Source organism: Haliaeetus albicilla, chromosome 9 (assembly GCF_947461875.1).
Source record: "Haliaeetus albicilla chromosome 9, bHalAlb1.1, whole genome shotgun sequence".
NCBI lineage: Eukaryota > Metazoa > Chordata > Aves > Accipitriformes > Accipitridae > Haliaeetus > Haliaeetus albicilla.
In genome coordinates, this window is record NC_091491.1 from 35,502,060 (window position 1) to 35,529,521 (window position 27,462).

Consider the following 27,462-nt stretch of genomic DNA (forward strand, 5'->3'; position numbering starts at 1 on the left):
CCTTCACATCCTTCCCTTTGTAAATTTGTAGCATTAGTTATTTTCTCCCAAACCAAAACACTGAATTGATCAATACTGCCGCATGGCATGCACAGCTTGCCTGTCTGCTCCAGGAAGCAGCTTTTTTAATTCAGCCTCAGTGGTTATGTCCTGTCCTACACAGGGTGTGCGCTACATGTGAGGGAGCTGTGGTTGTAGGTTTTCACCTTTGATGCAGCTGCCAAATAACTTACTAGAGCAAAGGGGTAGTATTTTTTTAATAAATAACTGTAGAACACATGCATGTAAAGTTTTGTCTTGATACAATGTCCGTAAAAATGCTCGAGAAAAAGAGCACTAATACACAGCTGTAATCTCATACAAGAAGGCTGGGCTGTTACTCAGTTTCATATTTCAGTTTCCCTCAAAAACCTTGAGATTCCTCATGCATACTGCTAATGAAAGTTCCAAGAGAGCCATGCTTGTGCTAGTAGTCAGAAACAAACACCAAAATACAGTACAATGAAAACAGTGTTGTCTTCAAATAATTAACTGCCTCTAGCATTAGATGTTACTGCTGTTTCTTTTTAAGATAGCCCTTACTTGCCAGAAAATAGCAAATCCCTAACTCTTAGTTTTAAAGTTGAGTATTTCATTTAGTCATGTTAACACTTCCATAAAAATATACAAATATTCTGAAAAGGCTTTCTCTTTTAAAATAAGTTATTCTTAAAAAGTCTAGTTAGAAAAAAGTAGGTGTTAAATAATTGCAGAGGCTGTGCAGTGCTGGAGGTGAGCAAAGGTTAAACTGCTCCAACACACCTGCCTTAAGTCTCATACCTATACGAGACCTGGTCTGCAGCAGAACCAAGGGACTGCTCTGGATTATTGCACGAGTGAAAACTGTCAAACCCAGCCTCTCCCTGCTCTGGGAAGCCAGCAGTGGGAGCTCAAGGTCACGCCTGACACCCTGAGCTTTCCCACCCAACCTGCAAAACCTGAGTCAAGACATTCTGCTCCCCAAATTCTCCTTGGCCTGGACGGACACCGGCATGGTGGCAGTGACACACACCCGCAGCTCACCTGAAGGTGGGTTCTAGCACTGCTCTCATGGGCAAATGAGTGTTTCACCACCTGCAAAAAATCTGAGAAGCTTGTTGAAATAGGTTTATTTTTACATAATCGATGCCATCTTGACTGAATGTGGTAGCCAGAGGGGAAACTAGAGCCTACTGCATTTCATAAGTGAAGGCTTTGCAGTTTGCTGTCATCTTTCACTTCCATTTGAGGAAGAGGAACTGCTGCCCAACACCATTTCACTTGCTTTCAAAACAAGTCAAGAGTCCTTTTTCCCATGCTAGAGTTTGTACTTCCCTGAATTGCACAAAAAACATGCACACATGAAAAAGCAGCATCCTCCATCCCTGGCTAATTGCCAAGCAACTGAAAACAGGAGACACCGATAACTGTGATAAGCTCTCTCTCCCTGCATAAACTCCTGGATGCCAGGAAGCGAGACTTGCCACTGCTAAATACTAATGAAAACCAGGAAGTATTTGGGTCTTTATTGTCAAGTGCCCAAGAAATTTAGTGTTTAAAGATAATTTTTAACCCCAAACCAAATGTAACAGAGTACCCCAGCTCTTCAGTTTGTTTCACCATCAGAGTCCAAGTTGTACAAGAATTAACAAGTGTAATCAAAGTAACATTTAAAATATAAATCATTTCATGTGACTCCACAGAGGAGAAGTGTCACCTGTAACATTTCTACTTTGTCCTACAAAGGATCAGCAGGAAAGTTAGCAACAGTGTTTTATTTACTCTTTTGAAGGAAATGTTTTGTAAAGCGATCTAATTCATTCTCAAGGTGAATGGCTTTATTTCTGTAAAACAAACAAAAGCAATGGATTTACTTCAATGCAGTAACATCACAAAGAAGGCAGAAACAACATCAGCGTTTAATTTCTACTCCTCTATTCCTGGAACCCACAGCCCTAAGAAAACCTAAACACAGGCTCTAGTCAGAGCCTTGGACGCTGCGAGTCTGGGACCTGACCAGGCAGCAGCAGAAGGCTGCCAGCTGTCTGCCCCATGTCTCCTTTTCCCCAAAGGCTGTGCCAGGTCCGTCCGGGACTCCCCTGGTTCTAGCCTTTCCTTTTAACATTTAACTTGGGAGAGGTTCTGCAATTGCAAGGAGGCCACCCAGCAGGGTTGATGCAGGCCATTCCTGCAGCATACCACGGCATGGGGTGCACACCATGGGGCTAAACGTTCACCCAATTGGGGTCTTGAACGCCCGAGGCCAAGAGGCAGCTTACAGCAGGGCAAAAAGAACATGAAGCTAAGGCTGAGGCTGCTCCAAAGTCCCTAAACCACCAACTGCTGGAAGTTTCTCTTCTGTAAACACCTACTACTGGAACAAAAAGAAAAACAAGGCTGCACTGAATGACTCAACACAGTACAGCTGCTCTCCTGTTCTCCTATGGGGAGGGTTCTTTGGGAAGGTGCCACCCTAATTTACCTACAGAAGATTAATATTCTTCAGAAAGCCATCTCTCCTATACAGTAAGGGAGACAAAGGTAAAGACAATCTACGAATGAGTATTTTTGTAGCTTTGCTCATTCACCTAGGTAGAAGCATACATTTATTTAACTTAACCAGAGCTGTTCAGTTATAAGTAAAGAAAATAGGTATTGCTGCATGCCCTTCCGCACTTGCACTTACCTCATTTCAACTTGAAAGTTAACAGCAAGCACCAGTCTCACTGAATTTGCCTGTGGCCAGTCACACCCAGACTTACCTTAGCTGCTTGGAGTTGCTCTGTATGTTCTCCAGCTGATCTATTTCTTTGGAAAGCCTAGCAATTTCCTTTTCCAGGTTTTTCTGGGTAATATCCACCTGCTGACAGAGCCGAGCAAAGGTAGTGGCCATTTCCCTAAAAGGAAAACAAGTTTGTAATCATGATTTACAGAAGTCTGTGTGACAAAAAATTAAAAAAAAAAAAAAAAAAAAAAAAAAAAAAATCACACGGTGTTGCAGTGTGCAGTAGAACACAGCAATCAAAGTCTCCAGCTGTTAAGGGATTATAGAATAGCAGAAAGCAGGAGAATGATGTATTTTTTTAAATTAAAAAAGAAACCTTAAACATACCAAATGCACCTCAGTCTATGCCAACATCATGTCTGGCAATTTTTTCATTGAGCATCAACAGGAACAAGTCTGAGATGGGGACTCCGGCACTAACACATCCTGGAGCAGCCAAGTGCTCCCCCGTGCAGCACCCCATGCCACGCCAAGCGCCCTGCTCATGGGGAACGTGAGCACGTTGCAGGATGAGGAGTGCCCCAGACTTGCTGAGGCACCCGATCCTACTTGCCTCCTCAGTCACCTGCTCCCCACCTGAGTTCCAAGACTCCTTACACAAAGGGAAAGAAACCCAGTTACCACCCCAGGCCAGCAACCAGGCTCTCCCATAGGAGAGGAGATGTCTCCTCTCCTCTCTACTTCACCTCACTGGAGCATTGGTTTGAGTCCAGCTCTTCCATGTCCTCACAGAGACACACAGCTGCTGGACACAGGGATGCTTCTCTTTCCTCTGCTGAAGCTGAACTTGGTATTAGTAAAGTATTCCCTGGGCTACACAGGAGAGGTGTTCTGCACCCTGGTGGTTAGAGGTCTCATTTAGCAGGCCTAATTTTCTGAAATAATAATTTCATCAAAACAAACTGTTTCAACAGGGGAGGCTGAGGGAGACAATCACCCAGACATTACTTTGCAGAGACAGGTGGAAATGCATTTGGGAAAGAGACACACAAAAAAAATGGAACAGTTCAGAAAGGCTCTTAAGTTCCTCTTCCACAGTGCAGAAGAGCCAGGACTGGCTGCACAGAACTCACCCGTACCAACCCTGGAGGCAGAACAAATGCTCACCATTAAAGTGACTCGGGGCTGATTCAGTGCTAACCTAAAAGCAGACCAATTCAGCTTCCACGAGAACTGAACCAACTCCCGCATCTTCAAAGTAAGGTGTTGGACAAAGACAGTCTAGATCTTAAGACTAATTCTCACACATATACACACAGAGACGTATGTATTGACCTTTCCAGGTGGTAATTTCAAGAGAGTTTGAAATTCCCTCATAATAAATGCCAAGGGACACTAAAGCTGCCTTCCCACATCACGTACAGCCAGTCCCCACTCCCAGGACAACAGTACCAAGCTGACATAATTTCCTATCCTAGTGAGGAGAAACACCAGTGTGATACTTACTGTTGCACCTGGTGGCTGCAATTAGCACTTGTAAGACTGACGATCATCTGCAGCTTTTCAGTAGCATAGTTTACAAACTGCTGTTTAAAGGCTCTCTCTTTTGCTTTAGTCGTCCAAGTTAGTCTCTCATAAAGATATAACAACCCATACATACTTAAGGAAACGGAGATGAGTTTCCAGCCTACTGTTCTCCAAATCTGAAAGAGAGGATTCTTCATTAGCTTAAGTAAATTGCCCTACAGAATAAACTCTAATTCCACCGATTTTTTTTAATTCATCTGTATGGCCCTTTCACCAGATTAGTTTAAGGAAATATATTATTTCTGTATTATTATTGCAGAGCCATACAGCTATATTCAAATGAGCCAGAACCCCAGTGGCATGGAGAACATGCAGGTTACAGAAGCCTTGCTGCTTTTTCATGAAGAAGGAAGGAGAAAGCAAAGCTCCGAATAAGTCCAAACTGAATGAGGCACCATCAAATCATCCTTTAATTCAGAAACTGAACACAGACATATGGCATAGAGAATATGTCCAACTATGCTCAGAGTAATTAGACTAATTTTCTCACTACAGATTGCAGGTATCCAGTGTACTACACACACTCATCTGGCCCGGTGTTAAGTCCATTACATGCTTCGCGTTACACCCCAAACAGGAAAGACCAGTTTAATCTTTGCCATTGCTTCTAGTACAGTGAATGTTGCTAATAATACTTGCCACTCCTCCAACAACAATGATGCTCATAGAGGTCCGTGATGTCAGTGAAGCTAAACTCATTACCAAAGGAACCATAAAATCATCGTGCGATACGTTCTCTGGAGTTACGGCAGGAAGGCTGGCAGCAGATGGGGTGGTAGCTAAAGGACGAGGGATCTAGAAGAGGGGAATATGGCAGCCTGAGTAAAAAGCATTAAGGAGCTACACAGCAGACTGGTTTTATTTTATTTTCATATATTCAGGGTTTGATTTACTTAAAGTAAACATTTCAGCACAGAAATCTGAACAATGTTCCTGATAAGCAGGGGAGGTTTTGACAGTGCCTTGCCCAACAGGGGACTGGGTTAGAATAAGGGTTCTACATAGGACTGGCTCTGCTGTAAGGATCCAAAAGTTACAAATGAAAAGGTTACCCAAAGGGTTCAATCCAAAGCAAAACAAAACTCAGGTAACAGCTGCAGACAGTTTAGGTAAGGCTTTCTGTTCCATTCTAACCCTGAATATAATCCAATAAAAACAACCCTCACCAAAAATACTTCACACAAAGGGACTACGGGAAAGTAGCAGCAAGCATGTAAATAGTAGAGGCAAACACAGCAAAAATCAATATATTCTCATCAAGGTAAAACAAGGCACTTAAAATGTCAGCCTAATCTCTGAAACACTCACTTGTAAGTTTGGATCTGCTAGTCCCAGTAGTACTCTCTGGGCTTGTTTAGGACCCAAGAAACGGTTTACAAGTGAAGTCCATCCCAAGGAAAAGTGGAACATGATATCCTCTTGAAAATCTGCACACAGGCTATGACAGTTTAGATCATAGCTGAGGTCAAACTTCCTGCACGGAATTAGCAAGTGGAGCTGACTCTGAGCACCAGAAGGCAACAATGGTTTCAGATTTTCTAGAAATAAAACAGAATAGTAAAGATGAGTTAACATTAAAAGCTTTACAGCATATTCACAAGTAGCATCCTTGCACTGCTGAACAGCTTTGTGAACTATAAGAATCTAAACTTGCCAATTTTTTTATTTATTTGTAAAATCAGTAGGCATTTTAGCAGTATTAATCATAGCAGAGCAGGCAATTTATCACTCTGATAAAAGAAAAGTCACACAAAATCAGCTCATAGAGAAAGCACCACTGGAAAAAATGGTCAAATTAACTGGAAGACCTCTCTATCAATAGTCAAAAGATAAGGATGGACTAAGAAAAAGCTGGTTTATCCAGCAGTTCTGTGGTGCCCTACAGAAAAGGCAACATTATTGCATAAGATGACAGAAGGCTTCACGTAATTCCACGATCTAGCTCTGAATCTTTTATTACCAGAAACAGATCAGAAGAGAGATATGGATATGCAATAAAGTTACTACTTATTAAAAAAGAAAAAGAAAAAATGGAATGCACAAATACTTTGTGAAACTATCCTGTTTTGCACTCAGAATTTGGAGGGACCTAGGAAGAGGATTATACTGCAGAAACATTATCTAACAATTAGTGTATTTCATATATCTGTTGTGGAAGCCAAAAGTTTAAATGGGTTTATAAAAGGATTAGACAAGTTCCCAGAGGACAGGTCTATTACTACTTGCTTAAGCCATTAATCCAGATGCAGTACCTTGGCTCAGCAGTCCCTAAACTGGGGATGGATCACTATATTTACCCTGCTTCATTACTCTTCTCCCCAAGCATCTGTTACTGTTTAATATCAGAGACAGGCTACTAAGCTGAACAGACACTCAGTTTTGATCTAGGATGGCTTTTCCTTTATTGTTTTATAATGTTAATGTAAAATCACCATCAGAAAAAAAATTCTTTAAAAGCAAGTTTTCTTAAATTGTCTTCCTCCAAACAAAAGGTCTTAACACTCCTCCTTCCTCATCTTACCAATCATCTCCTGCTGTGACTGATGCATTGACTGATTGACTTCACTGGAACAACGATCAGCCAGGTTCTTTCCCAAACCATCTTCTATATGTTTGTTCAGTTCCTGAAGTTTCATAAAGAATAGATGCTCATCAATTTGTATTTAGCTAATCAATTACATTATACAGAGCATAAATATGTTAAACACTAAGCATTGTTCTTTATAGTGGGAAGAAAAGCATGTTACCATGCAAATACCATGCCTTAAATTGCACACTGTGACTGAAAACCTAAAGGAACACAGGAAAGATTTCTCTAGGACTGTAATCATTAAAAGGCATATGGAAAAGTCTGTATTTTCGATAAACCATGGCATTGAAAAGCATACCACTGCCACACTGCCCTGCAAAGCCTTTACTGTCATCATTTGATGGGAGCCCATTTCACTGCTCTGCACAAAGATAAACCGATCCCATCAACTCCCGTGGAGGTCTGCTCCGGACATTTTGCAGAGCCAGGACAGCATAGACTGCCCTGAAAATGCAGCGCTCCCAGCTGATCAACAAGGCTGAAATAGGTGGGAGTTACAGCAGTCATTCATTAGCAGCAAAGTCTGAGCATAAAAGGCAAACTTACAGGTGTAAGCTCCTTTAAAATACTAAGTTTAAGGAGGAATTTATAGAAGTTTAATAAAAACTGCCTTTTTTCCTTAAAAATTTTTTAAAAAAATAAATATAAAGTGGTCAGTATTTGCAAGTTTGTTTTATTTTGGATCTATTTCATTTTAGGAGTAGTGAAAATTGTTTATGTAAGGTCTTTATTCACTAGAAGTGAAGACCACAAATCAGGATGTCAGTTTCAGTAACCACTCCAGTAAAAAGACTGTTGAAAAAAAGAATTAATTTCTTCACCAAAACAAAGCAGAAAATATTTTAAACTGTTTCCAGTTTTAGGTAGACAGAGATATGCATATGTCGGGAAGCAAAAATCCTGCAATGCTTAAACATTTAAGTGTCACATAAAATGCTACGCAAATTATGAAAATACAGAAGTAGAAATTAAAGGAAAGACAAAGAGCCTGGCTTCAAACCATGCAAGAAAACTTACTGTCTTATAGAGCTTCAATACTTGAGGAGAAGGGTGAAAATCTGAATAAAATTCATCAACTAAAAGTGAAAGTCGGCAAATCTCATCAGTCATGGCAGAGGAGACCTGGAAGAATGTGGTAAATACATAAAATGTTTCTCCTACCTTTTTCAGCCAGAGTGAAAACAGACCACTGCATTGAGTCATTTATTGTAACAGTTAATTACCTGATAGTCAGGAAGGATTGCTATTTTGAAGGTTTTCTTTCTTTTTTTTTTTTTCTTTTTTTTTGTTTTCATATTGGAAAAGGAACATACTAGACATTTCAAACATACTTCATAAGATGGGTGGGCACCTAAAGGAGCTGCCTTACAGAAGAGATAACACTGGAATTAGGGAGATTTTTCCCACTGCCATTACTTACTTTATTTTCTACTTCCTCAGTAACACGTTTGATTTTTTCCTTAGTATCTTCTGTCAAAATGTTCAGCTGATTTCGAACGAAGTCCAATCTATCCTTCTGATCTTCTCGCTCTTCCATCGAATGGACTCTTAACATAGCAGAAAGGAAATCACCATCAACAGCAGGTATTCTCCCAGTAATGAAACAAGCCCCATAATCAGGCAAGGACCACCTAACTGATAGTTTACTGAGCAGCCAAAAAGAATCCAAAGTGACAGCAGCTGAACAAAGCAGAGGCACTGCTTCAGAATGACTGCAACATAGGTATTAAATTTACAGGCACATCTAAAGGCTGCACTGATCAAACGTAACTCAAATTACTGGGTCTTGATATATTTACAAAAACAGCATTTGGAGTTGGAATTGTTACCATTGCACATAATTACAGCTAAAAAAGGTGAGGGGAGTCAGGGGCCTTTAATACTTAGTCTATCCTGATATAAAAATTAAAAAAAAGGATAAACCTGATCAAACCATCCTACTGCTGCTCACCAGCACCACTCAACTATTCCTTAACAGGGACATGGGTCTGACGACCCTGCAAAGCAAAGGGGAGGTGGCAGAAACTAACCTTGTCACAAACAACTCTCTTCAGAAGTCCCTGACCTATCATTTAAGTAAAAATTTCTTAAAATCTAAAGCAGTTATATCTTGAAGGGCCAGCAGAAACATCAAACAGCAATTCAGATTAAGAGGGGTCACTACACAGGTTTTCGCAGCTTGATTGACAGAAAGAAGTAGAGTATCAGAATATTTTCAAACATTTCACAGCATGTTTTCATAGGATCTGACAATGTGAGACAAGTTAGTATGTAAACACACAGTTTGTAAAAGCTGATATATTCAGGAAGATCAGTGTGTTTGACAGGCACAGTGGAGTCTGTTGAAACATAAAGACACACTATTAACAGACACAGAAAGGAGATGGATGGAAAGGATTAAACATGACAGCAAGTTCACTGTGTACAAGAGACAAGAGGTAGCAACAAAAGTGAGGGAAAAAACCCCATGCATACGCAAACCTCAAAGAATATATGAAACTAGCAGACAGTAAATGAGCTGCTATCATTAGCACTAAAAGGATTACATGAGCAAAGAGAGAATAAAGATATTTAAGGAAACAATCTGGAAAGGACCAGAGGTCAAGCTTCTGTTAGCTTGGGCTTTTCTCATCCCTTACAGTATTCTAAGCACTTGCAAATTAAAGTATCTACAGCCTCCCATTTATTTTCTCAGTTTTACCATTAACAAAAAACTTAGGTAAAGCAGGCCCACCATCACCTCTGAAATGCTGGATACAGCTAGAAAACCTTAAGATTTCACATATTTTTGAAAAACAGATTTCAAAACCCACAGACTGCCTTCATAACTGTAAGTCAGTAATAAAGAATAACAAAGTAAACCAAGATCCCTATACAGAAGTCACAGACCAAGGACAAGACTGAGTGGTGCAAGTGAATAGTAGTAAGACTGACACACCAGAGAGGTTCTCTATTTCTTACCAAGTGAGAAAAGTGAATTTTAAAGTCCTTAATGGCCCAAGAAAATCACCAGCACAGAAATGGCTCCTCAGAGGATCTGGATAAACCAAAGCCAACCAGCCCTCCAGTCAACCTACCTTTTCTCTGCTGCTGCTACGTTTATGGCGTCCATAATGTTTTTCACAGTATCTATTATCTGTTTAGCTCTGATAGTGTGCTGTTCAAACTTGGTTTTCACAGCTGACTGCGAGATACACTCCTGCGAGGGGCCCAAGCCACAACACATTACTGCAATTCCATGCCAACACATTCAGGAATTTCACTGTCAGAAAGCACACGCTGCTAATTTTACCATGAACTTAAGCCAATAGGAAATAAAAAAGGGAGAAAAGTATATAGAAATTAAAAGACAACAGAACTGAAATCTCAAATGAGTCTATAGCAGCAAATCTGTACCTTCATATTCATTCACAGTAATGTGCATGGGTTTTTATGCTTTTAAAATAAATTAATAGTGTAAAGAAAAAAGAAAACTCGGATGAATACGCAAGATAAATCTAGCTCTTCAGAAAATTTTCCAAACTATCTCTTCGGAATTATAAATGTCTACCATGAATGCTGGTAATATTGCCTGGCTTCAGTTTTCTTTGTTGCAATACATATTCTCAGTTTCAAGAAGCAGTTCTGTCAATAAAATTTGACATGCTTATGTCAATACTGACCACCCAGAATATACAATTAGGAATAAGAAACAAGGATTATCTCACAGGAAAAAAAAAAGTTAACTAGTCCTTAAAATATTAGCTTATTTGTAGATTATTGAAGTGTTAAATGAACAACTAGAGAATGCTCTAAAGATACCATTTCTAATCAATCTTCAATCTTGATATTGTACAGCAATTCAGAAACTACAGAAGACTGATTGAAGAGATATACAAATGTTCAATTTGGGCAAAAGCAAATCAATTGTAATAAGCCATAAATTAAGACTTTGACTTTTTTTCAAGCAACTGCACATCCTGACTTATGTAGCCAATTAAATGCTGTCAAAATTCAACCTGCACTAAGTCACCACAAAGTAGCAACATCTTCTGTGTTTGAGGGGAAGAAAGCAAGCAGCTAGTTTCCTTATACCAGATCTATGGGTTTTTCAAATTGTTCTCAATCTATGGGTGCACCTTTCATAGCACAAACAGGTTTAGGTTGCTTTTAAAAGACTTGCCTGTGACCTTAGCATACACTGTAATAACAAATTTCAGCTATCTAAAAATAACAGATCAAAACAAAATAAACAAAACGGGTAAAATATATTCCCTGTTCCTCGATGAAGCAGATCTAGAAATCAGCAATGAAAGGCCAGAGTTTCATAAATATCAGCACATTGTAAGAGCTAGACACAGAGGAAAGAGTCTTCCCAACATTAGTATGCGGTAGATAAAAGGATGACAGTCACTCACAACATAATCAGAAAATCCAAGTTAGAGCACTAGGAGAAACACAAAGGTTAGTTAAATGACTGGGAAAGATAAGAGTGGGACAGCAGCTGTTTTGCTGTTAGTCTGTAAACAAGTATTTATCAAAACAAAGAGAAACGGTATGTTTCAACAGCATAACTAAAACCAGTTACCTTCCAGCCCACTTCCAGTATAGCAAGACAGTCTTTAAGTGCACAGCTTATTACATTCCCGTGCAGTGTTAGGGAAGGACTCTGCAGTAGTGTACTAATTCAGGCTCTGTTATTGACTCCAATTTACAGCCAGAATTACTATTCCACCCTGCCTCCCTCCTCCACCCCTCCCCACACCGTTTCTGTTACCAGTTTTCTGAAGAAACCTGGGAAACACTATAATCTGACGCATAGCAGGGTTTGGTTTTATGTAGAATATTCTCCAAGGACTACTGCACACAGGGCACTGTGCATGCACTTCTCTGCTGTTTCGATTAGGCTTTTCTATGTATCTCATTGTAAAATTTCAGAAGAAAGATACACAGACTACTTTCTCTTATTCCACAACACAAAAATTCAGAATTGATCCACTAATTCAACTCTTTCCTTTAAGACTGTGTAGCTTTTTTCCTTTGTCGAAATACAGCTGACATACATAGTAACATCTTTAAAGTTACTACATGAATCTCTAAAACCTTAATTTCACCACTGCTTAGAAGTGTTTCTAGTAATTCCTGGACCGCTTTTTCTTTTAGCAACTTAAACCACCCTGTGCTTTGCAGAAGAAACATGTTGTATCTATTTTTGGAATGCCTTTTGCCTTCACACAAAGGTCTACATAAATGTAGTTACAAACCTTTCAAAAGTGGTCCAAATTTTTCCCATAACACAACAAACTAGCAATGATGGGTAGTTTCTAGATTATTTTTTTAAAAATTCTAGCTATACTGAGCTCATACCAGTCCTGGAATGAACAGGCTTTCTCATCAGGGAACTGATATTAAAATCAGGAATGTGGAAGTGCTGGAGAAATAACAGTTCCTCTTCTCAGCCCACATGGAAAAGAGGAAGAAGCCGTCCAATTTTAGTGAAGACAAAAGCAGGGTGAGAGAATCCAGGAGGAGCAAAACCAGCAGATATAGCCAGTGGGAACACGGAACATGTGGACGGGTTTATAAATTAGTTGATGAGATATCTTAGAGACATGAACTGGACAAAAGAGCACGAGAGATGTTTGGAAAGTCTGAGCAGGGCACCTGAAGAGGGACAAGGAGCTAAAGGCAAGACAGAGACTGAGGCAGGGAAGGAGTCAGTGTTTGATGAGGACAGACAGAAGCATCTGTGCTCACATCCCTTCCTTTTCACAGCCTGGAGTGTAATCCAAGTGTCTTGGGACTTGCAGCTCCTCTGTCAGGAAACAGAGTAAATGCAAAGCACTTTAGCTAGAAGTGCTTAGGCTGTACTCATGGCTAAACAGCATCCGAATTTGGTCTAGCAGTGCATAAAGCATTGTATCAAGTAGGATTTCATTCCCAGACTAAACACAGAAAATTGTACCTTATGTACGACACTCTTCATCAATATATGAGCTGGTATAGCCTAGTGCTGGTAAACATAACTGACGACAATAGTATGCTGATGTCAGCTACTTTATCAGCTCAACTGATAGTAATTCGAGTATTAGGTCTGAAGATTTCCGACCTGGTGAACCATTTAAGTATCAGCCTTGCTTTAAAAGCAAATAAAATGCCATTAGAACTTAGGAAATTGCCCACAAAACCTGAATGTGAAAGAGGCTGCAACATCAGACACTCAAAATTTAAATTGCTTTGGCAATCTTAATTTAGCACATGTTGTCATGATCACACTCCTGTTCAAAACCATTCATTATGATTTCAGGATGAAACATGGCTGAGCAGGGAAAAACATTACAGAATCCACTCTCACTGTTGGGAGTTGGAAGGTGTGCAACAAATGAAACAGATAATGTGAAAGAAGAAAAAAGTTGTTTAAGGCCATACAGTGCTGTCACAGAATTGTTTTTTGTCCCAGCCTCTGCTTAAGAATCTTGTCATGGTTGTCGCCTTGTGATGGATGCTTCTCATTTTGGTGGCAAATTTGACACTGTGACATCTGATTTACAAACATGCTGAGCACTCATAGCATCACATCATTTAATAAGTTGTACATCCATCTTAATCTTGAAATATCCTAAGTGCTGAGTGCTTAACTGTAATTATAAGAGATTTTGTCAAAAAAGGTTTGGGTACAGCACGTGGCAAAATATGTTAAAGAACAGTAACTGATTTAAAAGCTTAATTTCCACTATTTTCCTGCTGGTTGGAAGTTTCTTACTATAACTCTTAGGACAAAAATTACAAACAAAAACGCGTGTTTCGCTACAGCTAGTAACACAAACAAGAAATGTCATGCCTCATGGACTCAGGCCCTGCTGGTATTCTGAACCAATCATTTCAACAATTCAGTCATCTATCATAAGAGTGTGGATAAAGATTAAACTTCAGTCTGACATCTTCTTGCTTATGCAAGACTGAAACAAGCTATTATTTTAACACCTTTTTGATATACACACATCATCACGTAACTCGGTTTTGCTAAGGTCAAATGGGTTTGTTGTAATGCGAGAAGAAATACTTTTCAGAGGCAGTCTGATTTTTCAAAATCTACCGAACAAGGAATTACTGGTTCAGGCATGCAAGAGCCGCCTTGAGCATTCGCTGTATACAAACTAGTCGTACCGTTCGGGCTCATGTTGCATGAGATATGCTGATACATACCACACAGGACCATCGAAGCATACTTAAGATGCCTCCTTAAGATATCCAAGAATGGCTTTAATTAGTTATCAAATTCAGCAAGACAAATGGATCCTATCACAAAGAAATCACTCGACTGTCTAGCCAGTCCTACTTCTGAAGAAACTGTAAACTCCCAACTATAAATATAGCTAAACTGAGGTTGAAGGATGGATTCTGTACAGCAACAAGGATGCAAAAAGAGTGTTAATGTTCAGAGTATCAGAACTAAGAGGTAGGTAATGGTGATAATTTCAAAACTCTGGCTTTAAAAATGCAAGTAAATGTTTAGATTTACATTGGTGAAACAGAATTTCTTACTATTTGTGTCCTGAATTACAATGATTAATCACAAAGCTACAACTCCAGAACAAAACAAGGCTTACTATACAGCAAACATTTCACCAGCTCATGGTTGTAAGTGATACACACCTCTCTAAAAGCATCATGTCTTTTTATATAGACTAGATTGGTACTGAGATCTCAAAACACGAGCTAAGAGTTTTGGTCTCTTCCCCCACTGAACAATACTTCCTTCCAACAGCTACCTGCTACTCAAGGTGAGAAGAGATGAACAGAACCCATAGATAAGGCAAAGCTGTCAGGTGGTTTGAATACCTTACACTCCTCCACCTGCTAACATGGGTAATGTTCAGTAAAATTAAGCTAAGCATAAGCAAAGGCTACCTTTGCATTAAAAAACAGGCAGTCTAAAAAGCCCATCATAAATACCTCAAATATCTGCTCAAAATGTTGAAATTCCTGGAATCTTGTTTGAAATCCTTCTGCAAGTGCTCCACCTGTGAAACATAATGCACCATAAGGGAGAGAGCAACACCTCACAGCAGTGATTGCATCTTAAATATTTTTGTTTATCAGGTTTTATGATTTTTTTCTGTATTTGAGGAAAAGCAAGAGTTCCTACACACCACCCTCTGGCATTCCTTGGGCCTTCTGTCTCCTGGCACTCAGAACTTCTTTTGCTGAAACAAAAAAGATGCGATTCCTTGCTTCTACAGGATCAATAACTTTGAGCTCATCAACTAGAAAAGTCAGACAGCGCTCCATGTGCTGCCGACGGACCTAAGGAAAAGGTAAAAAGCTCATGAGAAAAACACAAAAATTGAGCCATCATAAAATGAGAACGTCAGAGTCAGAAACAGATGCTGAACAACCCCTTAGATAGCAGATGCCTCCCAATCCTACTGATGCAGCAGCTGCTTTTAACCATTTTAACAGCCCTGGAAACAACAATACTTTCTTCTACAACTGTCTGTATTTATGTAAGTCAGACACCTCAGTCAGTTACTGGGGTAACCACTTCATTCCCCATATACAGGGAAATAAGTATCACTGCAAGCTACTTGCCGTTGGAAAGATCTGAAGAGCCATCTAACATTATACTTTACCAGCTACTCTATCCGTGTATACATATATAATCTGTACTCTCAGGCTGCACTACCATTACAGAAATAAAAGGTAATACAAAGAAGATTTAAAACAAGCTTAACTGTGGAGGAAAAAGGTTCTAAACAAGCTTCCCATTGTATTACCTGCCTGCACATGTTGTAGTTTGAATTGCAGGTTGCTGTTTGCTCTGAACAAGGAGTAAGTTATTTCCATTTTCTGACCAAATAACTTACCCTTTTATTAATAAGGCAAAGCTGGTGTTTTCATAATAATAACTGTATTCCCTAGGTAATTTAGCACATTTTTATGCACATGGAGGCCTTTGCTTTACATGTATGTATTTTAAAAAAAAAAATCAACCCAAATAAGAGCCATCAAGTCACTCACATCTTCCATATATTCTGGTTCTGATGCGGAGGCATCCCACCTATTATTCAAGATGAAGATGTTTGGCTTGGAAAGTCGTTCGTTCACTTTATGGAAAAAATGTTTTTCCTAAGAATTAAAGCACAAACAGAAAACTCCCCAGACATCCAAACCAGAGTCATGCTTTCTTCTGTAACAGATTCTTTAGTTAATCCAGCTTTTAAAAAGTTTATTAAAAAGAATTCATTAGCATTAAACCCCCACAGATATCCAACACAAAAAAGGCTTATGATAGTTCAAAAGTCATCAAATGTCTTAAAACTGATGCCAATGCTAAAAGTCAAAAATACTGCAAGCTTCTCTAAAAATAGGTACAAATACAAATTAAGAAGAAATCCAAAACAAATAGTTTAGAAAACACTGGAAAATAAAGTCTATTCTTCTATAAATCTATCACATCATTCACTGACTTTTTTTTCCTCCTTCTTTCACTTTATTATCACAAAACTTCATTTCCTTTGATACTTCTAGCCCTCTATTAAATTTGTTTGCAATTTTGTGACACTCAGAATATTGCTGGGGAAGAGAGGAAAGGAAAAAGAACACACAAGACATGACTGCATCTGCTCATTTAATTTTTTAAATAAGACACCTGGCTAAAACTGTGAAGTCTTTCTTATTTCAACTACCAAGATGCTTCTGTTCACCCTGCCAAATCTGGTTTCTATATCCAGAAAAACATCCTCTGACTGTATTCTTCAACTAGACAATGTCACCTTGAACTACAGACAAGTTACATTTCCTATATGAGGATGTACGGCTTGAGGAAAAAAGTCATTGCTGAATGTTTTAATTTTAAAAATAAGACATGCATGTACCTGAAAAATGTATTTAGGTCCCTTGCCCGTACCTACCACCCATCATTGCTGTTTTCATAGTCATAATGGGTAAGTCGTGATGGAGTGAATCCCCACTCAGCACAGCTGAAACAGAAGAGACCTCTGTGCTGCCATAAGCTTTTTGAGTCTGCAGCAGGACACCACTACATACTCTGAACACAACACTGGAGATATGTTAGTCTCCATCAGCCAGGGAGTTAAGAATGAGCAAACAAAATTACTGTTGCAGAAATAAGAACTTTGTCTGAAGAGAATTTATGAAGAAATACTAGAAAAATCACGTTCATGCAAAAAATCTGTGGTTGTGTAGCAGCTGCCAACTATTCGTAAACCTGTTATGGTAAGAGGTAAAAATAATGTCTAAGGAGGATGAGAACATAGTTATCATATGCTTTACCTGAAGGCTAAACTTGTATAGATAAAAAAATTACTATTTGCCACAATGCAAAGCAAAATACAAATGCTTTAGAGCAGTTACATAATTGTTAAAGGCAACTTCACTTGTGTCTACCAAGCTGAAAAAATTAAAAAGGAGAAAAAGAGCTGGTTACTGAGCCAAAGCCTCAATCACAACTAAGATCTACTTCCTTTCCCTCCAATATACACCCTGGACACTGGTGATTTCCAGATCCTAGTAATAACAAGGTGCTCAGTGTTAAGTGAGGATTTATGGGCATGGCAACCAAAAAACCTCGGCAAGACTTTAACGCTTGAAACAAATTGCAAGACTAACCTATTTCTATTTAGCAGCTTTCAGCCATGCCTGACAAGGAACAGACTGGCCAAGAATCCCATCAAAAACCAGAGTAGGACTTCTGTGACTGAGTGCTTGGAATCAGACAAACACAAAATTAACAGAATCTTCCAGTAGACATACAGCCTATTCGTCTTTCCTGCATGTTTATTATCTTGGTCAGATTGTTTTTAATGGTTCATTTTCCTGAGTAAATGAGAGAACCAAATCAAATTTGGCCTTTTCTCTGCTACTTTATTACACCAAACTGAAATCTGGCACACAAGTCCCTATTGTTTCTGTGTTTCTATATAGTAATGAGATGTTCACTGAAACCCAATCTTTTTTTCATCCTTTTTTTTTTTATTAAAAAAGCCCCCAACCCAAAACTATGGTATGCCCATAATGTAAACAGCTTCTAGACTCCCTCCATACTAAAAGCCAAAAAGCGTCCCTCATGCGAGACAATGGAGAAGATAAAGCCACAACTGTGCTAAATCCTCTCTTTGCCTCGGATGTTGTCAGAATTTTCTTTTTGTCCCTTTTAAATCACATCTCTTTTGTATTTGAGTCTTTGTGAATTCGACTCAGAAGATGGAATGTAATGTTTTTAAACTCATTTTATGTTCTCAGATTTCTACGAAACTATTCTAATTTGCTAGAATGCAAGGAAATACTGTCTTTGTACATTCAGTTCTTTGTTGTACTAAAAATTGCCTCAATAATTAGAAAGCTCAGACACTGCATGTCAGACCTACACTCAGAAAAATCAGAGCATTTTATTTGTGTGCAGTAGGCTTAATAGAAGTCTTCAAGACATTTCTCAGTAGCATTATGCTATGTTCTGGCAGTCACACTTCCAATAAATTAGAAACCTTATATTGATATTGTTTACATTCACAATACTTAGTTTAGTGAAAACTGGAGATCATTACAAAACTAAAGCAAATCTTTGGTCTTGTATTTTGAGTATCACAACAGCTCTTTTGGCCACCTTGCATGCTCTCCTTCTACAAGTCATACAATATTTAGGCTGCAAGGTATACAGAAGTCTTCTCTCTCTTAAAAAGGCTTTATAGAATAAAGGTGTTAAAACATCTTCAGCTCTCCATGTTGCACAGAACCATGCAACATGAATGCTTATTGCCAACATCTTCAGAAGAAACACAGTCCAGTGAGGGGAACCTGTAGCACTTGTCCACAACACAAGGTCTGTCAAGGGAATTCACCCTCTTCTGAGACAAGAACACAAGAGGAACAAGATAGAAGTTCAACTTCCTTTATGTACTTTGTGTATTTTACTAAACTTCTGGATAAGAAAAACTCTGTAATTTATTTCTTTGATCATACAAGTGTCTTCAGCTGACAAATATCGACAAACTGTAAAGCAAGACAAGCACTACATCACCCATTTATCAAAAAAGAAACTGAGCTAGAAAGGATAAACGTGATGCTCAAGTCAAAGTAAAGCTGGTAAGAAACTTGGCTCTCCTTTCTCTAGTGAGGGATATACATTATTTCTTGCCTCCCACCCCCAAATCCTATTCACAAGATCTAAGTGCAATGATTCATGAGAGCTTCAGTAAAGGTCTAAGAGAAGCCACTTCAGTTACCGAACTGCTGAATATTTAAATGAAGTAATGTAAAATCATTGCACGTCATACCGTGTTCATGAGTGTTGATTCGGAATTGGCAACCAAGACAAATACGTCAGCATCTAAGCAGAACTTGTCAATCCAGCTGTCTAGTTCTGTAGTGACATCTGTGCCCGGGCTGTTGAGAATAAAAAACACAAACTCATATTTACACAGCAAAGGAGTATTTGATTTTTATAAACTGATAAAAATAAAGTGGGACTGCCTAAGGGCATTGTAAGAAGATACAAAGCTTTATATCTTCAGGCTGATGCCTACCTCAAGCTTAAGGAAAACATAGCAAAAGCCAAATACCATTTAGCATTTATCAGTGTCCTGGTTTCAGATAGGATAGAGTTAATTTTCTTCTTAGCAGCTGGTACAGTGTGATTTGGATTTAGCATAAGAATAATGCTGATAATGCACTGATGTTTTAGTTGTTGCCAAGTAGCACTTATCCCAAGTTAAGGATTTTTCAGTTTCCCATGCTCTGCCAGCAAGGAGGTGTACAAGAAGCTGGGAGGGAGCATAGTCAGGACAGCTGACCCGAACTAGCCAAAGGGTATTCCATACCATAGAACATCATGCTCAGTATATAAACTGGAGAGAGTGGGCCAGGAGGGGTGGATCACTGCTCAGGCATTGGTCAGCAGGTGGTAAGCAACTGCACTGTGCATCATTTATCTCTTCTTGGGTTTTATTTCTTTTAATTATATTCCTTTTCATGAAAATTATTATTATTATGTTTTACTATTATTGTTAGTAGGGTTGGTTTTTTTTTACTTTAGTTATTAAATCGTTCTTATCTCAACCCATGAGTTTTACCTTTTTTTTGATTCTCCTCCCCATCCCACTACGGGGGGGTGGGGGGGGGAGCAGTAAGCAAGCAGCTGCAACGGGCTTAAACCATGACAGTTACTCACTCACTGGACCATCTATTAATTCCAAAATGCAATATCTAATGAAATCCAGGCAGTCTTACAGAATGGTCCCCCTCCCTGTATCCCAAGTTTTAGATTTTAATCAAAAAGGACAGTTGTTCATAAAATATTTTATCCATTAATAAAGGCCTACTTTAAAGTGATATGCTATGCAAGCAGTGCATAGATTTAATAAGAAACTAAAATTAAGTTAAAACTACAGTGCTGTCCAGTTTTCAAAAAATAAGTGGAATATGAGCATTAGGTCATCTTTGCAACACATCAATTATTGCTCGTTCAAATATTCTCTATTTAACAGTAAAAAGATTATTTTCTCCTTCCAAGCACCTGTTCTATCAGGATCCAAACTGTTTTCTTTTCCCTTTACAATTCACCTTTAGCAATCAAGACTGTGCAGATCAAATCATGCCTTGTATCATACCTATGCAAGGATCCCTTCCAGGCTTCCAGCATACTTGTGCTATGCACGTGTCCCCAGGGAGACAGCACAACTGCATAAGCTTAGAAGTCCAGCAATGCATCAAACCAACCAGCTCCCTGTGGCAGCTGGGCTGGCTTTCTGTATGACTAACACAGGACCTAAGGTTGCACCCAAGAAAATGACAAACTCCCAGTGGTTTCAAAAGTGCAAGATTAGAGATGCAACAAAAAGCACTACAATTTATCAGAATATACTCTGGGTGTTATTTTGCTGGATATGAAGAAATCATACTTATGAATTCACTCATACTTGAGTGAATACTCTTAAATTCAATCTATATTGATTCACACATTAGGTATAGATCACCTAACAGTTTGAAAAAACATTACCAGGTCATACCTCAGTGGCCAGGAATGTGAACATCTGACATACACAAAGCAACAGCTTTCAGAATTCTTTAAATACACAAACCATAGGAAATGCTAGCCCAACACATAGGCATACACAGCTGACAGTCACAGTTACATTTTGAGGTCACCCATTACTTTGATATGTACTCTTATCAGAAGCTTTTAAAAATTAAGTCCAGATTGCTTACACTTCATATGATCAGTCTGAAGTGTTTAAAGACAGGAGATGGGCAAGAGGTTGCTGCTGCAACAACCCTATTCACACTTCCGTACTGTTTTTTTTTAAAGGTAGAAGCGTCCTCAGCCAAAACCTAGCCCCTTATGCAGCTCAATCACAAGACACTGTCTGTTCCAACTGTTACAAGGCCAAAATCAGTGGGGTCATGACAGGCAGCAGTATACACAAAAGAACAAACTCTGTACTCTCAGAAAAAAAAAAAAAAAACAACAAAAAACTTTCAATAATTTTGCAACCTAACAACCAAAACACAATCAATCAGTAAACCAGTCTTTCTTCTAAACATTGTAATGGCTAATTTATTTAAGAAAACATTTACTAAAACAGAAAACATACCTGTCCACTAAAACCAAATCATCTCTCAGCAGGGCACATTTTGACTTGGGCCAAAAGACATGGACGAGACAGCCAGCTTTCAAATCTTTATCCATGTGAAGTGCATGAGCAAGCTGATTGACTGTCTATAAAGAGCATAAAGAGAAGACAAATATGAATGAATATGCACCACAAACAAGCCTGTAAACCAGTCTAATTCGCTTCTCAAGCAAACCTGGACAGGATCTATCTTGAACAGGGTAACAGTGTTCATACTTCCTTCTGGTGAATATTTGTGATTTTTTTTTTTTTTTTAAGCTCTTAGACTCAACACCACCTAAAGAACAAGTAGTGCCTTGAAGCTCAGACAGGGGTTTCTCTGGAGCCATGAAGTGGCATTCCCCATGGGGTTAGAGTGTGTGATACTGAGCGGGGTTAGAGTGCGTGATACTGAGTGTCATCACGAATTTGCCTCAGAGGTTTAACATATCAATGTGAGCAGTTAAATCAGCTAAGCACTATAATGCCAAATGAGAGGCACGTTCCAAATCCTTAACAAGTAACAGAACTTACTCTCAGTCCTATAAAAATAAATCACTCAGCATATGCTATGCTACAAGACACACACTAGTTGTTTCTCTGAAATAGCCAAGAAAAATTGCAAAGTAAACCATTTTAGTTTGTTGTTCCCTCCTAAGTAAGAACTTAAAAATGCAGAATAGTTAACCTTATACTTTTGTTAGCCTTGACATCGTTGTTAAAAATCTTTTGAGAAAATAGTTACTGTGAAAAGTAGCATTAATCATTCAAAAAAAGTACCTTGACACTCTTCTTTTCATCTGATCCTTCTGTCATAAGATAAGCCTTATCACCATCTGTCCCTTCCACACTGAGGAAGCAGTTTGTTGTATGGCCAATCCCACTAGGAAGTACCTTATCCCACAGCATCGCATTAATGACTGAACTTTTCCCACTGCTCGTTCTAGAGGGATAGAAAATAAAAGCACTTTGAGCACAGTACAGCAGCATTAAACACACACCTTTGTCTCGAACCGAATGCACTCCCATTTAATTGCATCAGACCTACACACTGCAAGCTGTTTTGGGTGATAGAGCTTCAAGCCAGTACAGCATAGCTTGCCAGAAAAGAATAGGCAGTGCAGGAAAATTTCATCTGAATAGCAGGTCCAAAAATATTTCTTGGTGTCAACATTACCTATCCAACCAAGAAAACCAAGTTTCATTTGCATAACACATACTGGCTCAAAAAGCCCAACCTGGACTGCTAAGTATGCTTTATCTGGTATACTTCAATCTGTGTAAGGAATTTGTAAAAGGTATTAACTCAACTTTGCTACACCAGAAAAAGCATCTAGCGTAAAAAGATGCCTTAGACCAACTTAGAGCAATTGCTAAATCACAACACACTGTTTCACGTAAGGGGGCAGCCTGCCCTCTTCTTTATGCCAGCCCTAGCATTCCTATAGAAAAGAACAGATTGAAAATATATGTAACATTTTGGGCAGAATTATGTTCTGATCAGACAACAATTCCATGTTCCCGCTCACAGCAAAGCTAAAGGAATTCCAGGGATGCTGGAGGAGGACATGAGGAGAACACTGCATAACAGGGGCAGGAAGGACTACCCTTTATGGTAGCAATCAAGGTGACTCCTTAAAATGTCTGTGAAATTACCACCTGAGCAACTTAACCTGTCTTTAGAGAAATATCTGATTTTTACCAGTCAGAAAGGAACTGCTGCTTCTGATGGAGTCTTCTAGGCATGAGATGAGGTACAAAAGGAGCAGTGTTGTACTACTGCCTTCAGACACGTTTCATAGCATTGCTGTCTGGGAATTCTCACCACAGGCAGCAATGACAACTCAGAACAATTTAATGGATGATAATCTTAACTGAATGAAGATACCTAGAGTTAGACGGGAAACAATGTGCAAAGCAACCTCCAATTTATTTCTTGTGCGTGATCCTTATAAAGCAAATGCTGTCTCTAATAACAGAACTTAATCTTGTCTTTATTTCAGAAGGAAGAGGTAGCTAAATTAATCAAAACCCTGTTGATTAAAAGGAACTGGTCACCAACTCAAGATTCTGCAAGAACTTGAAGCTCTCAGCAATGTCCTACTTCACATAACCCTCTACCCTTCACCCATAAATATTTCGGGTTTAACTATTACACAACAGTATGAAGTTACATACACTATTAACTCATTTTTTAGCTAGTTCTAGAAAAAAGTTCAGTACTCACTGTACAAAAGTTTACAGATGTATTCAAAGTGTCAGAGAGTTAAGTTTTTTCCTGCTCTGAACTTCTGCCTTTTGCAAAATCAACTTTTAACTTTGTGAAATATCAAGGCTGAAATATAACTGATTTCTTTATCCCTGATCTTTTACTGTTTTTCTTTAAATAGCTGAACTATTTTTAGCAAAATGAAGGTTAAGAACACTGTTGTACACATTTTTTCCAATACTATTACAGAACTTTTAGAACTAAAATATGAAGATTCATACTCCAGGAAAAAAAAGAAAAGTAACCACATGCTTAAATTTAAGCACAGAAAAAATCAATTTTCCTGAAGCAAAGTGGACTAACAGGCCCCAGACTGACCAGGCACATAAAAGCATTTGAAAGTACTGGAACCATAGTCTTTTAGAAGGACTTCACTATTTTATATCTGACTTCACATTTGGTAAGGCAGATTTTCGTAATCTTTCTACACCCTCCAAATTTTATAGGAGCAGAATGGCACAATGTTTGGAATGCAGACATTTATTGGAAGTGCTAAGACCCAATCAAAATTTCACACTGAAAACTTAAGACTTTTCCACTAAGATGAGACTGAAATGCAAAACGCAACACATACAAGCAGAGACACATACAACCTCAGTGCTTTGGGTCTACAGACCTGACAGCATCTCTTTAGAATACTACTCATGTAGTAACACATTTCAGGTGCCAACAAATACCTTTCTTTTTAACTCCCTTTTTTCCTGCCGCAAAAAGAAAAAAAAAAAAAATAGTTGAGACCATCCCAAGCTGACCAACATTAAAAATTTTCTAATACTGAAAATACTTTTTTTTTTTTTTTTTTTTAAGATCAGAAGTGAATTTAAATCACCCATAACTTTGCAAATATTATCTAAACATGCAAAAGGTTTGACACTTGGTCTGTAGTAATACCACTAAGGACTGTGAAATAGAACTTTTCCTAATTAGTGATTCAGGAAAGCAGAAATTCATAGCTTCATTCAGATTGATCTGTAAGCTGTACAGTACACTGTTACTGTTATCCCTTATAATCATCACACAGATCTATCAGACTAATGATAGAACCAACAAGGTAACCACCTCTGTCTATTTTTCTTCAGCTGCTTATATATGGAAACATAAACAGCTCAAAGTTTAGTTTTTCAGTACTTGTGATCAAACACAAACAGAAGTTCTTAACAGTAATAGTCCGGTAAAACAAAGCTATTAAATAAACAAACCCCACATTAAAAAAAGAAAAGCCATTCTGGAGAAGATGACAACAAACTCAGACCTTCCTATATGAAATAACGGATCTATACAGGATAGTTATTTTACAAAGTTTATCAGTGAAAGACACGTAACAAGACATACATAATTAATCTACAGTCACAAAGCAAGATGGCATCAAAGAAATACTCAACATCAATTAGATAGGTGTGAACATGGTTTTATGCATTATATTTCAAATAATAATTCTATGATGAAGCGCTAATTCCAGTGCATCAACATTAGAAATATGCACACTAAGCTCTGCAAGAGAAAAAAACCCCCAAAAAATCAAATTAGGTTCTGGTAATTCTGTTCATTACCTGCCAAAAAACGCCACTTTCATGTGTCTCCGTGAAAGCACCTCACCGATGACTGCTAACTTATTTTTATATGCCTGTATTTTTTGCAGTTCATCTTCTGTTGCTACACGTTCAAGCTCTGGGTTCTTGTATGTTGCTACACATAGAAAAAGTAACATAAAAGCAATCACGTACAGTGTGTATGTGCTCCCGGATACAGGATACAGATTATCAGTACTTCACATACTAACAAAAATCTGTGTAAGTTTTAATTATACGGTGGTAATAAAACAAAACAAACAAAACCACACTACAGACACTGATATTAGCCCTTGTCATTTGAGAGCTCCACCACAAGCACTTGTGAAATTGTGACATAAATCGCTTCAGGTTAATCAACAATCTAACTGCTGGATTCAATGACCCTGTGACCACAGCCTGCTGCACTGATGTGCCCCGCTCTTTGCGACACCTGCCTCCTTCAGAAAAGAAAGCTGGGACCTCTCATGGATACATCAACTAGGTTGGGCTCTCTTCTCCCTGCAGAGCTCACAGGGGTGATGAGCAACCAACTCCATGTGGTGACACACACGCCTCCACTAAATGCTAAAACGTCTGAGGGTGTAACCAGTGGTTCTTTGCATTACATCATGTTGATCTACTTTCCCACTGAATAACGGGAGAACCTGTTTGTCCTCTCTTCTGTACAAAGGAAACCGAAACAGGACTATAAATGTTGGAGTGGTTAAGCCTTCACCATCACGGAAAGGAGCTAGGCTACCAGCCCAAGCAACGCAATCAGCTTTTCATATAAGCAACTATGCTAGGCATTCCTGCTAGCCCAAGTTGAAAAAGTCAACACCTAATGAAAGACTTGACTGTTTCTGAAGGCGTATGTTTACGCAAACAACACTGATATATATCATAATGTACATGGCACTGCTCTAAAACATATTCAAAGCAGCGGACAAGGCCCTTGTGTTTAAGATGAAAGCTAACCTTCCACAAAAGTTGCTCCTTCAGAGACATAGTCCAGCAGCTGGTCAAAGATGGCAGTGATTGTCTTTTTAGCCAGCACGAAGTGTTTCAGCGGAGAGACGGTAGCTTCTGCCATTATGCAACTGCAACGAAAGTTACATAAAAGTGACCAAAATGCTCGGTATGCTCATCTACACGAAAAGCCATATGCTTCTCACCCAGTCATTTAAAAAAAAAACAAACAAAAAACTCAAACCAAAACCCTAAACCCCAGCGAATGCCAGTAAGCTCAGTTTCTGCTGGGTTTCTTCCCCTGACAAACTCTTCTCTCCCCCCCTCACGGCACGCGCCGACCGCAGCTCACGAAGCCAGAGGACAGGTCTACACCGCTTTGGTGCGGTCTGTCCTCGACACACCAGACTCTCCCCTCACAAAACGCGCCTCACTCCCTCTCCACCGCTTGGAGGTCAGCGCTGTCCCCTCAGCCCAGCGAGGACAGGCCCGCGGCTCCCCTCGGCCGCCCCGGCAGGCCCTGCCCCCGCCGCCAGGAGGGGAAGGTGCCGCGCCCGCCCGCCGCTGAGGGAACGGCGAGGACCTGAGGTGAGCGCGGCCCCGCGCGGCGCTCCCGGGCAGGGCGAGGGGTCAGGCCGCAGGGGCAACGGGCGGCCCGCGGCCCTACCCGCCCCCGGTCACTTACGCAGCCCCGGCTCGCGCCGCGGGTACCCGGCAACCGCCGCGCCGCTGGCGGGGCCTTCCCCGCCGCCGCCGCCGCCGGGAGGGGGGCGGACATCGCTTCCGCTTCCGCCTCTCCTCACCCCGGATTCGCCGGGGGGGGGGAGGCCGGCCGCCATTTTTACTGAGGGCCCAAAGGGGCGGGGCGGCCGCCATCTTCAGCGAGGGCAGAGGAGGAGCGGGGAGACGCGGCGCGGCTGGTCGTGAAATGGAGGCGGGCAATACCCCCGCGTCCCGGCCCGCTGCCCCTCGGCTGCGGGAAGAGGAGCTGGGTAAGTCACCCGGGGACGGGTCGCCACGGGTCTGCACACGCCTGTCCGGCTGTTCGGAGGGCGCAGCGGGACGCTGCGGGCCCCGTGAGGTGGAAGGCGTCCGAGCTTAGACAGGTGTCTGCCCCGTCCACCTGAGTGATCAAGGCGGGCTCC

At 39.9% G+C, this 27,462-nt stretch overlaps 1 protein-coding gene across 3 annotated transcripts; it reads right to left on the minus strand.

Annotated features, from left to right (window-relative positions):
* Positions 1-239: 239 nt before the first annotated feature.
* On the minus strand, positions 240-27,115 carry MFN1 (mitofusin 1). Of its 3 annotated transcripts, none has more exons than XM_069792665.1 (18): positions 27,003-27,115; positions 26,327-26,448; positions 25,349-25,484; positions 22,310-22,472; positions 21,512-21,636; positions 19,196-19,304; positions 15,921-16,028; positions 15,053-15,206; positions 14,856-14,923; positions 9,998-10,119; positions 8,341-8,467; positions 7,938-8,042; positions 6,852-6,954; positions 5,639-5,868; positions 4,970-5,125; positions 4,250-4,446; positions 2,781-2,915; positions 240-1,862 (listed from the first exon to the last, which is right to left on the minus strand). In XM_069792665.1, the coding sequence occupies exons 2-18, from the start codon at positions 26,439-26,441 to the stop codon at positions 1,793-1,795; spliced, it is 2,223 nt and encodes a 740-aa protein (XP_069648766.1). In that variant the 5' UTR covers positions 26,442-26,448; positions 27,003-27,115; the 3' UTR covers positions 240-1,792. The 3 variants fall into 3 exon arrangements, with proteins under 3 accessions (XP_069648766.1, XP_069648768.1, XP_069648767.1); XM_069792667.1 differs by lacking the exon at positions 27,003-27,115 and adding an exon at positions 26,901-26,919; XM_069792666.1 differs by lacking the exon at positions 4,970-5,125.
* Positions 27,116-27,462: the final 347 nt, after the last annotated feature.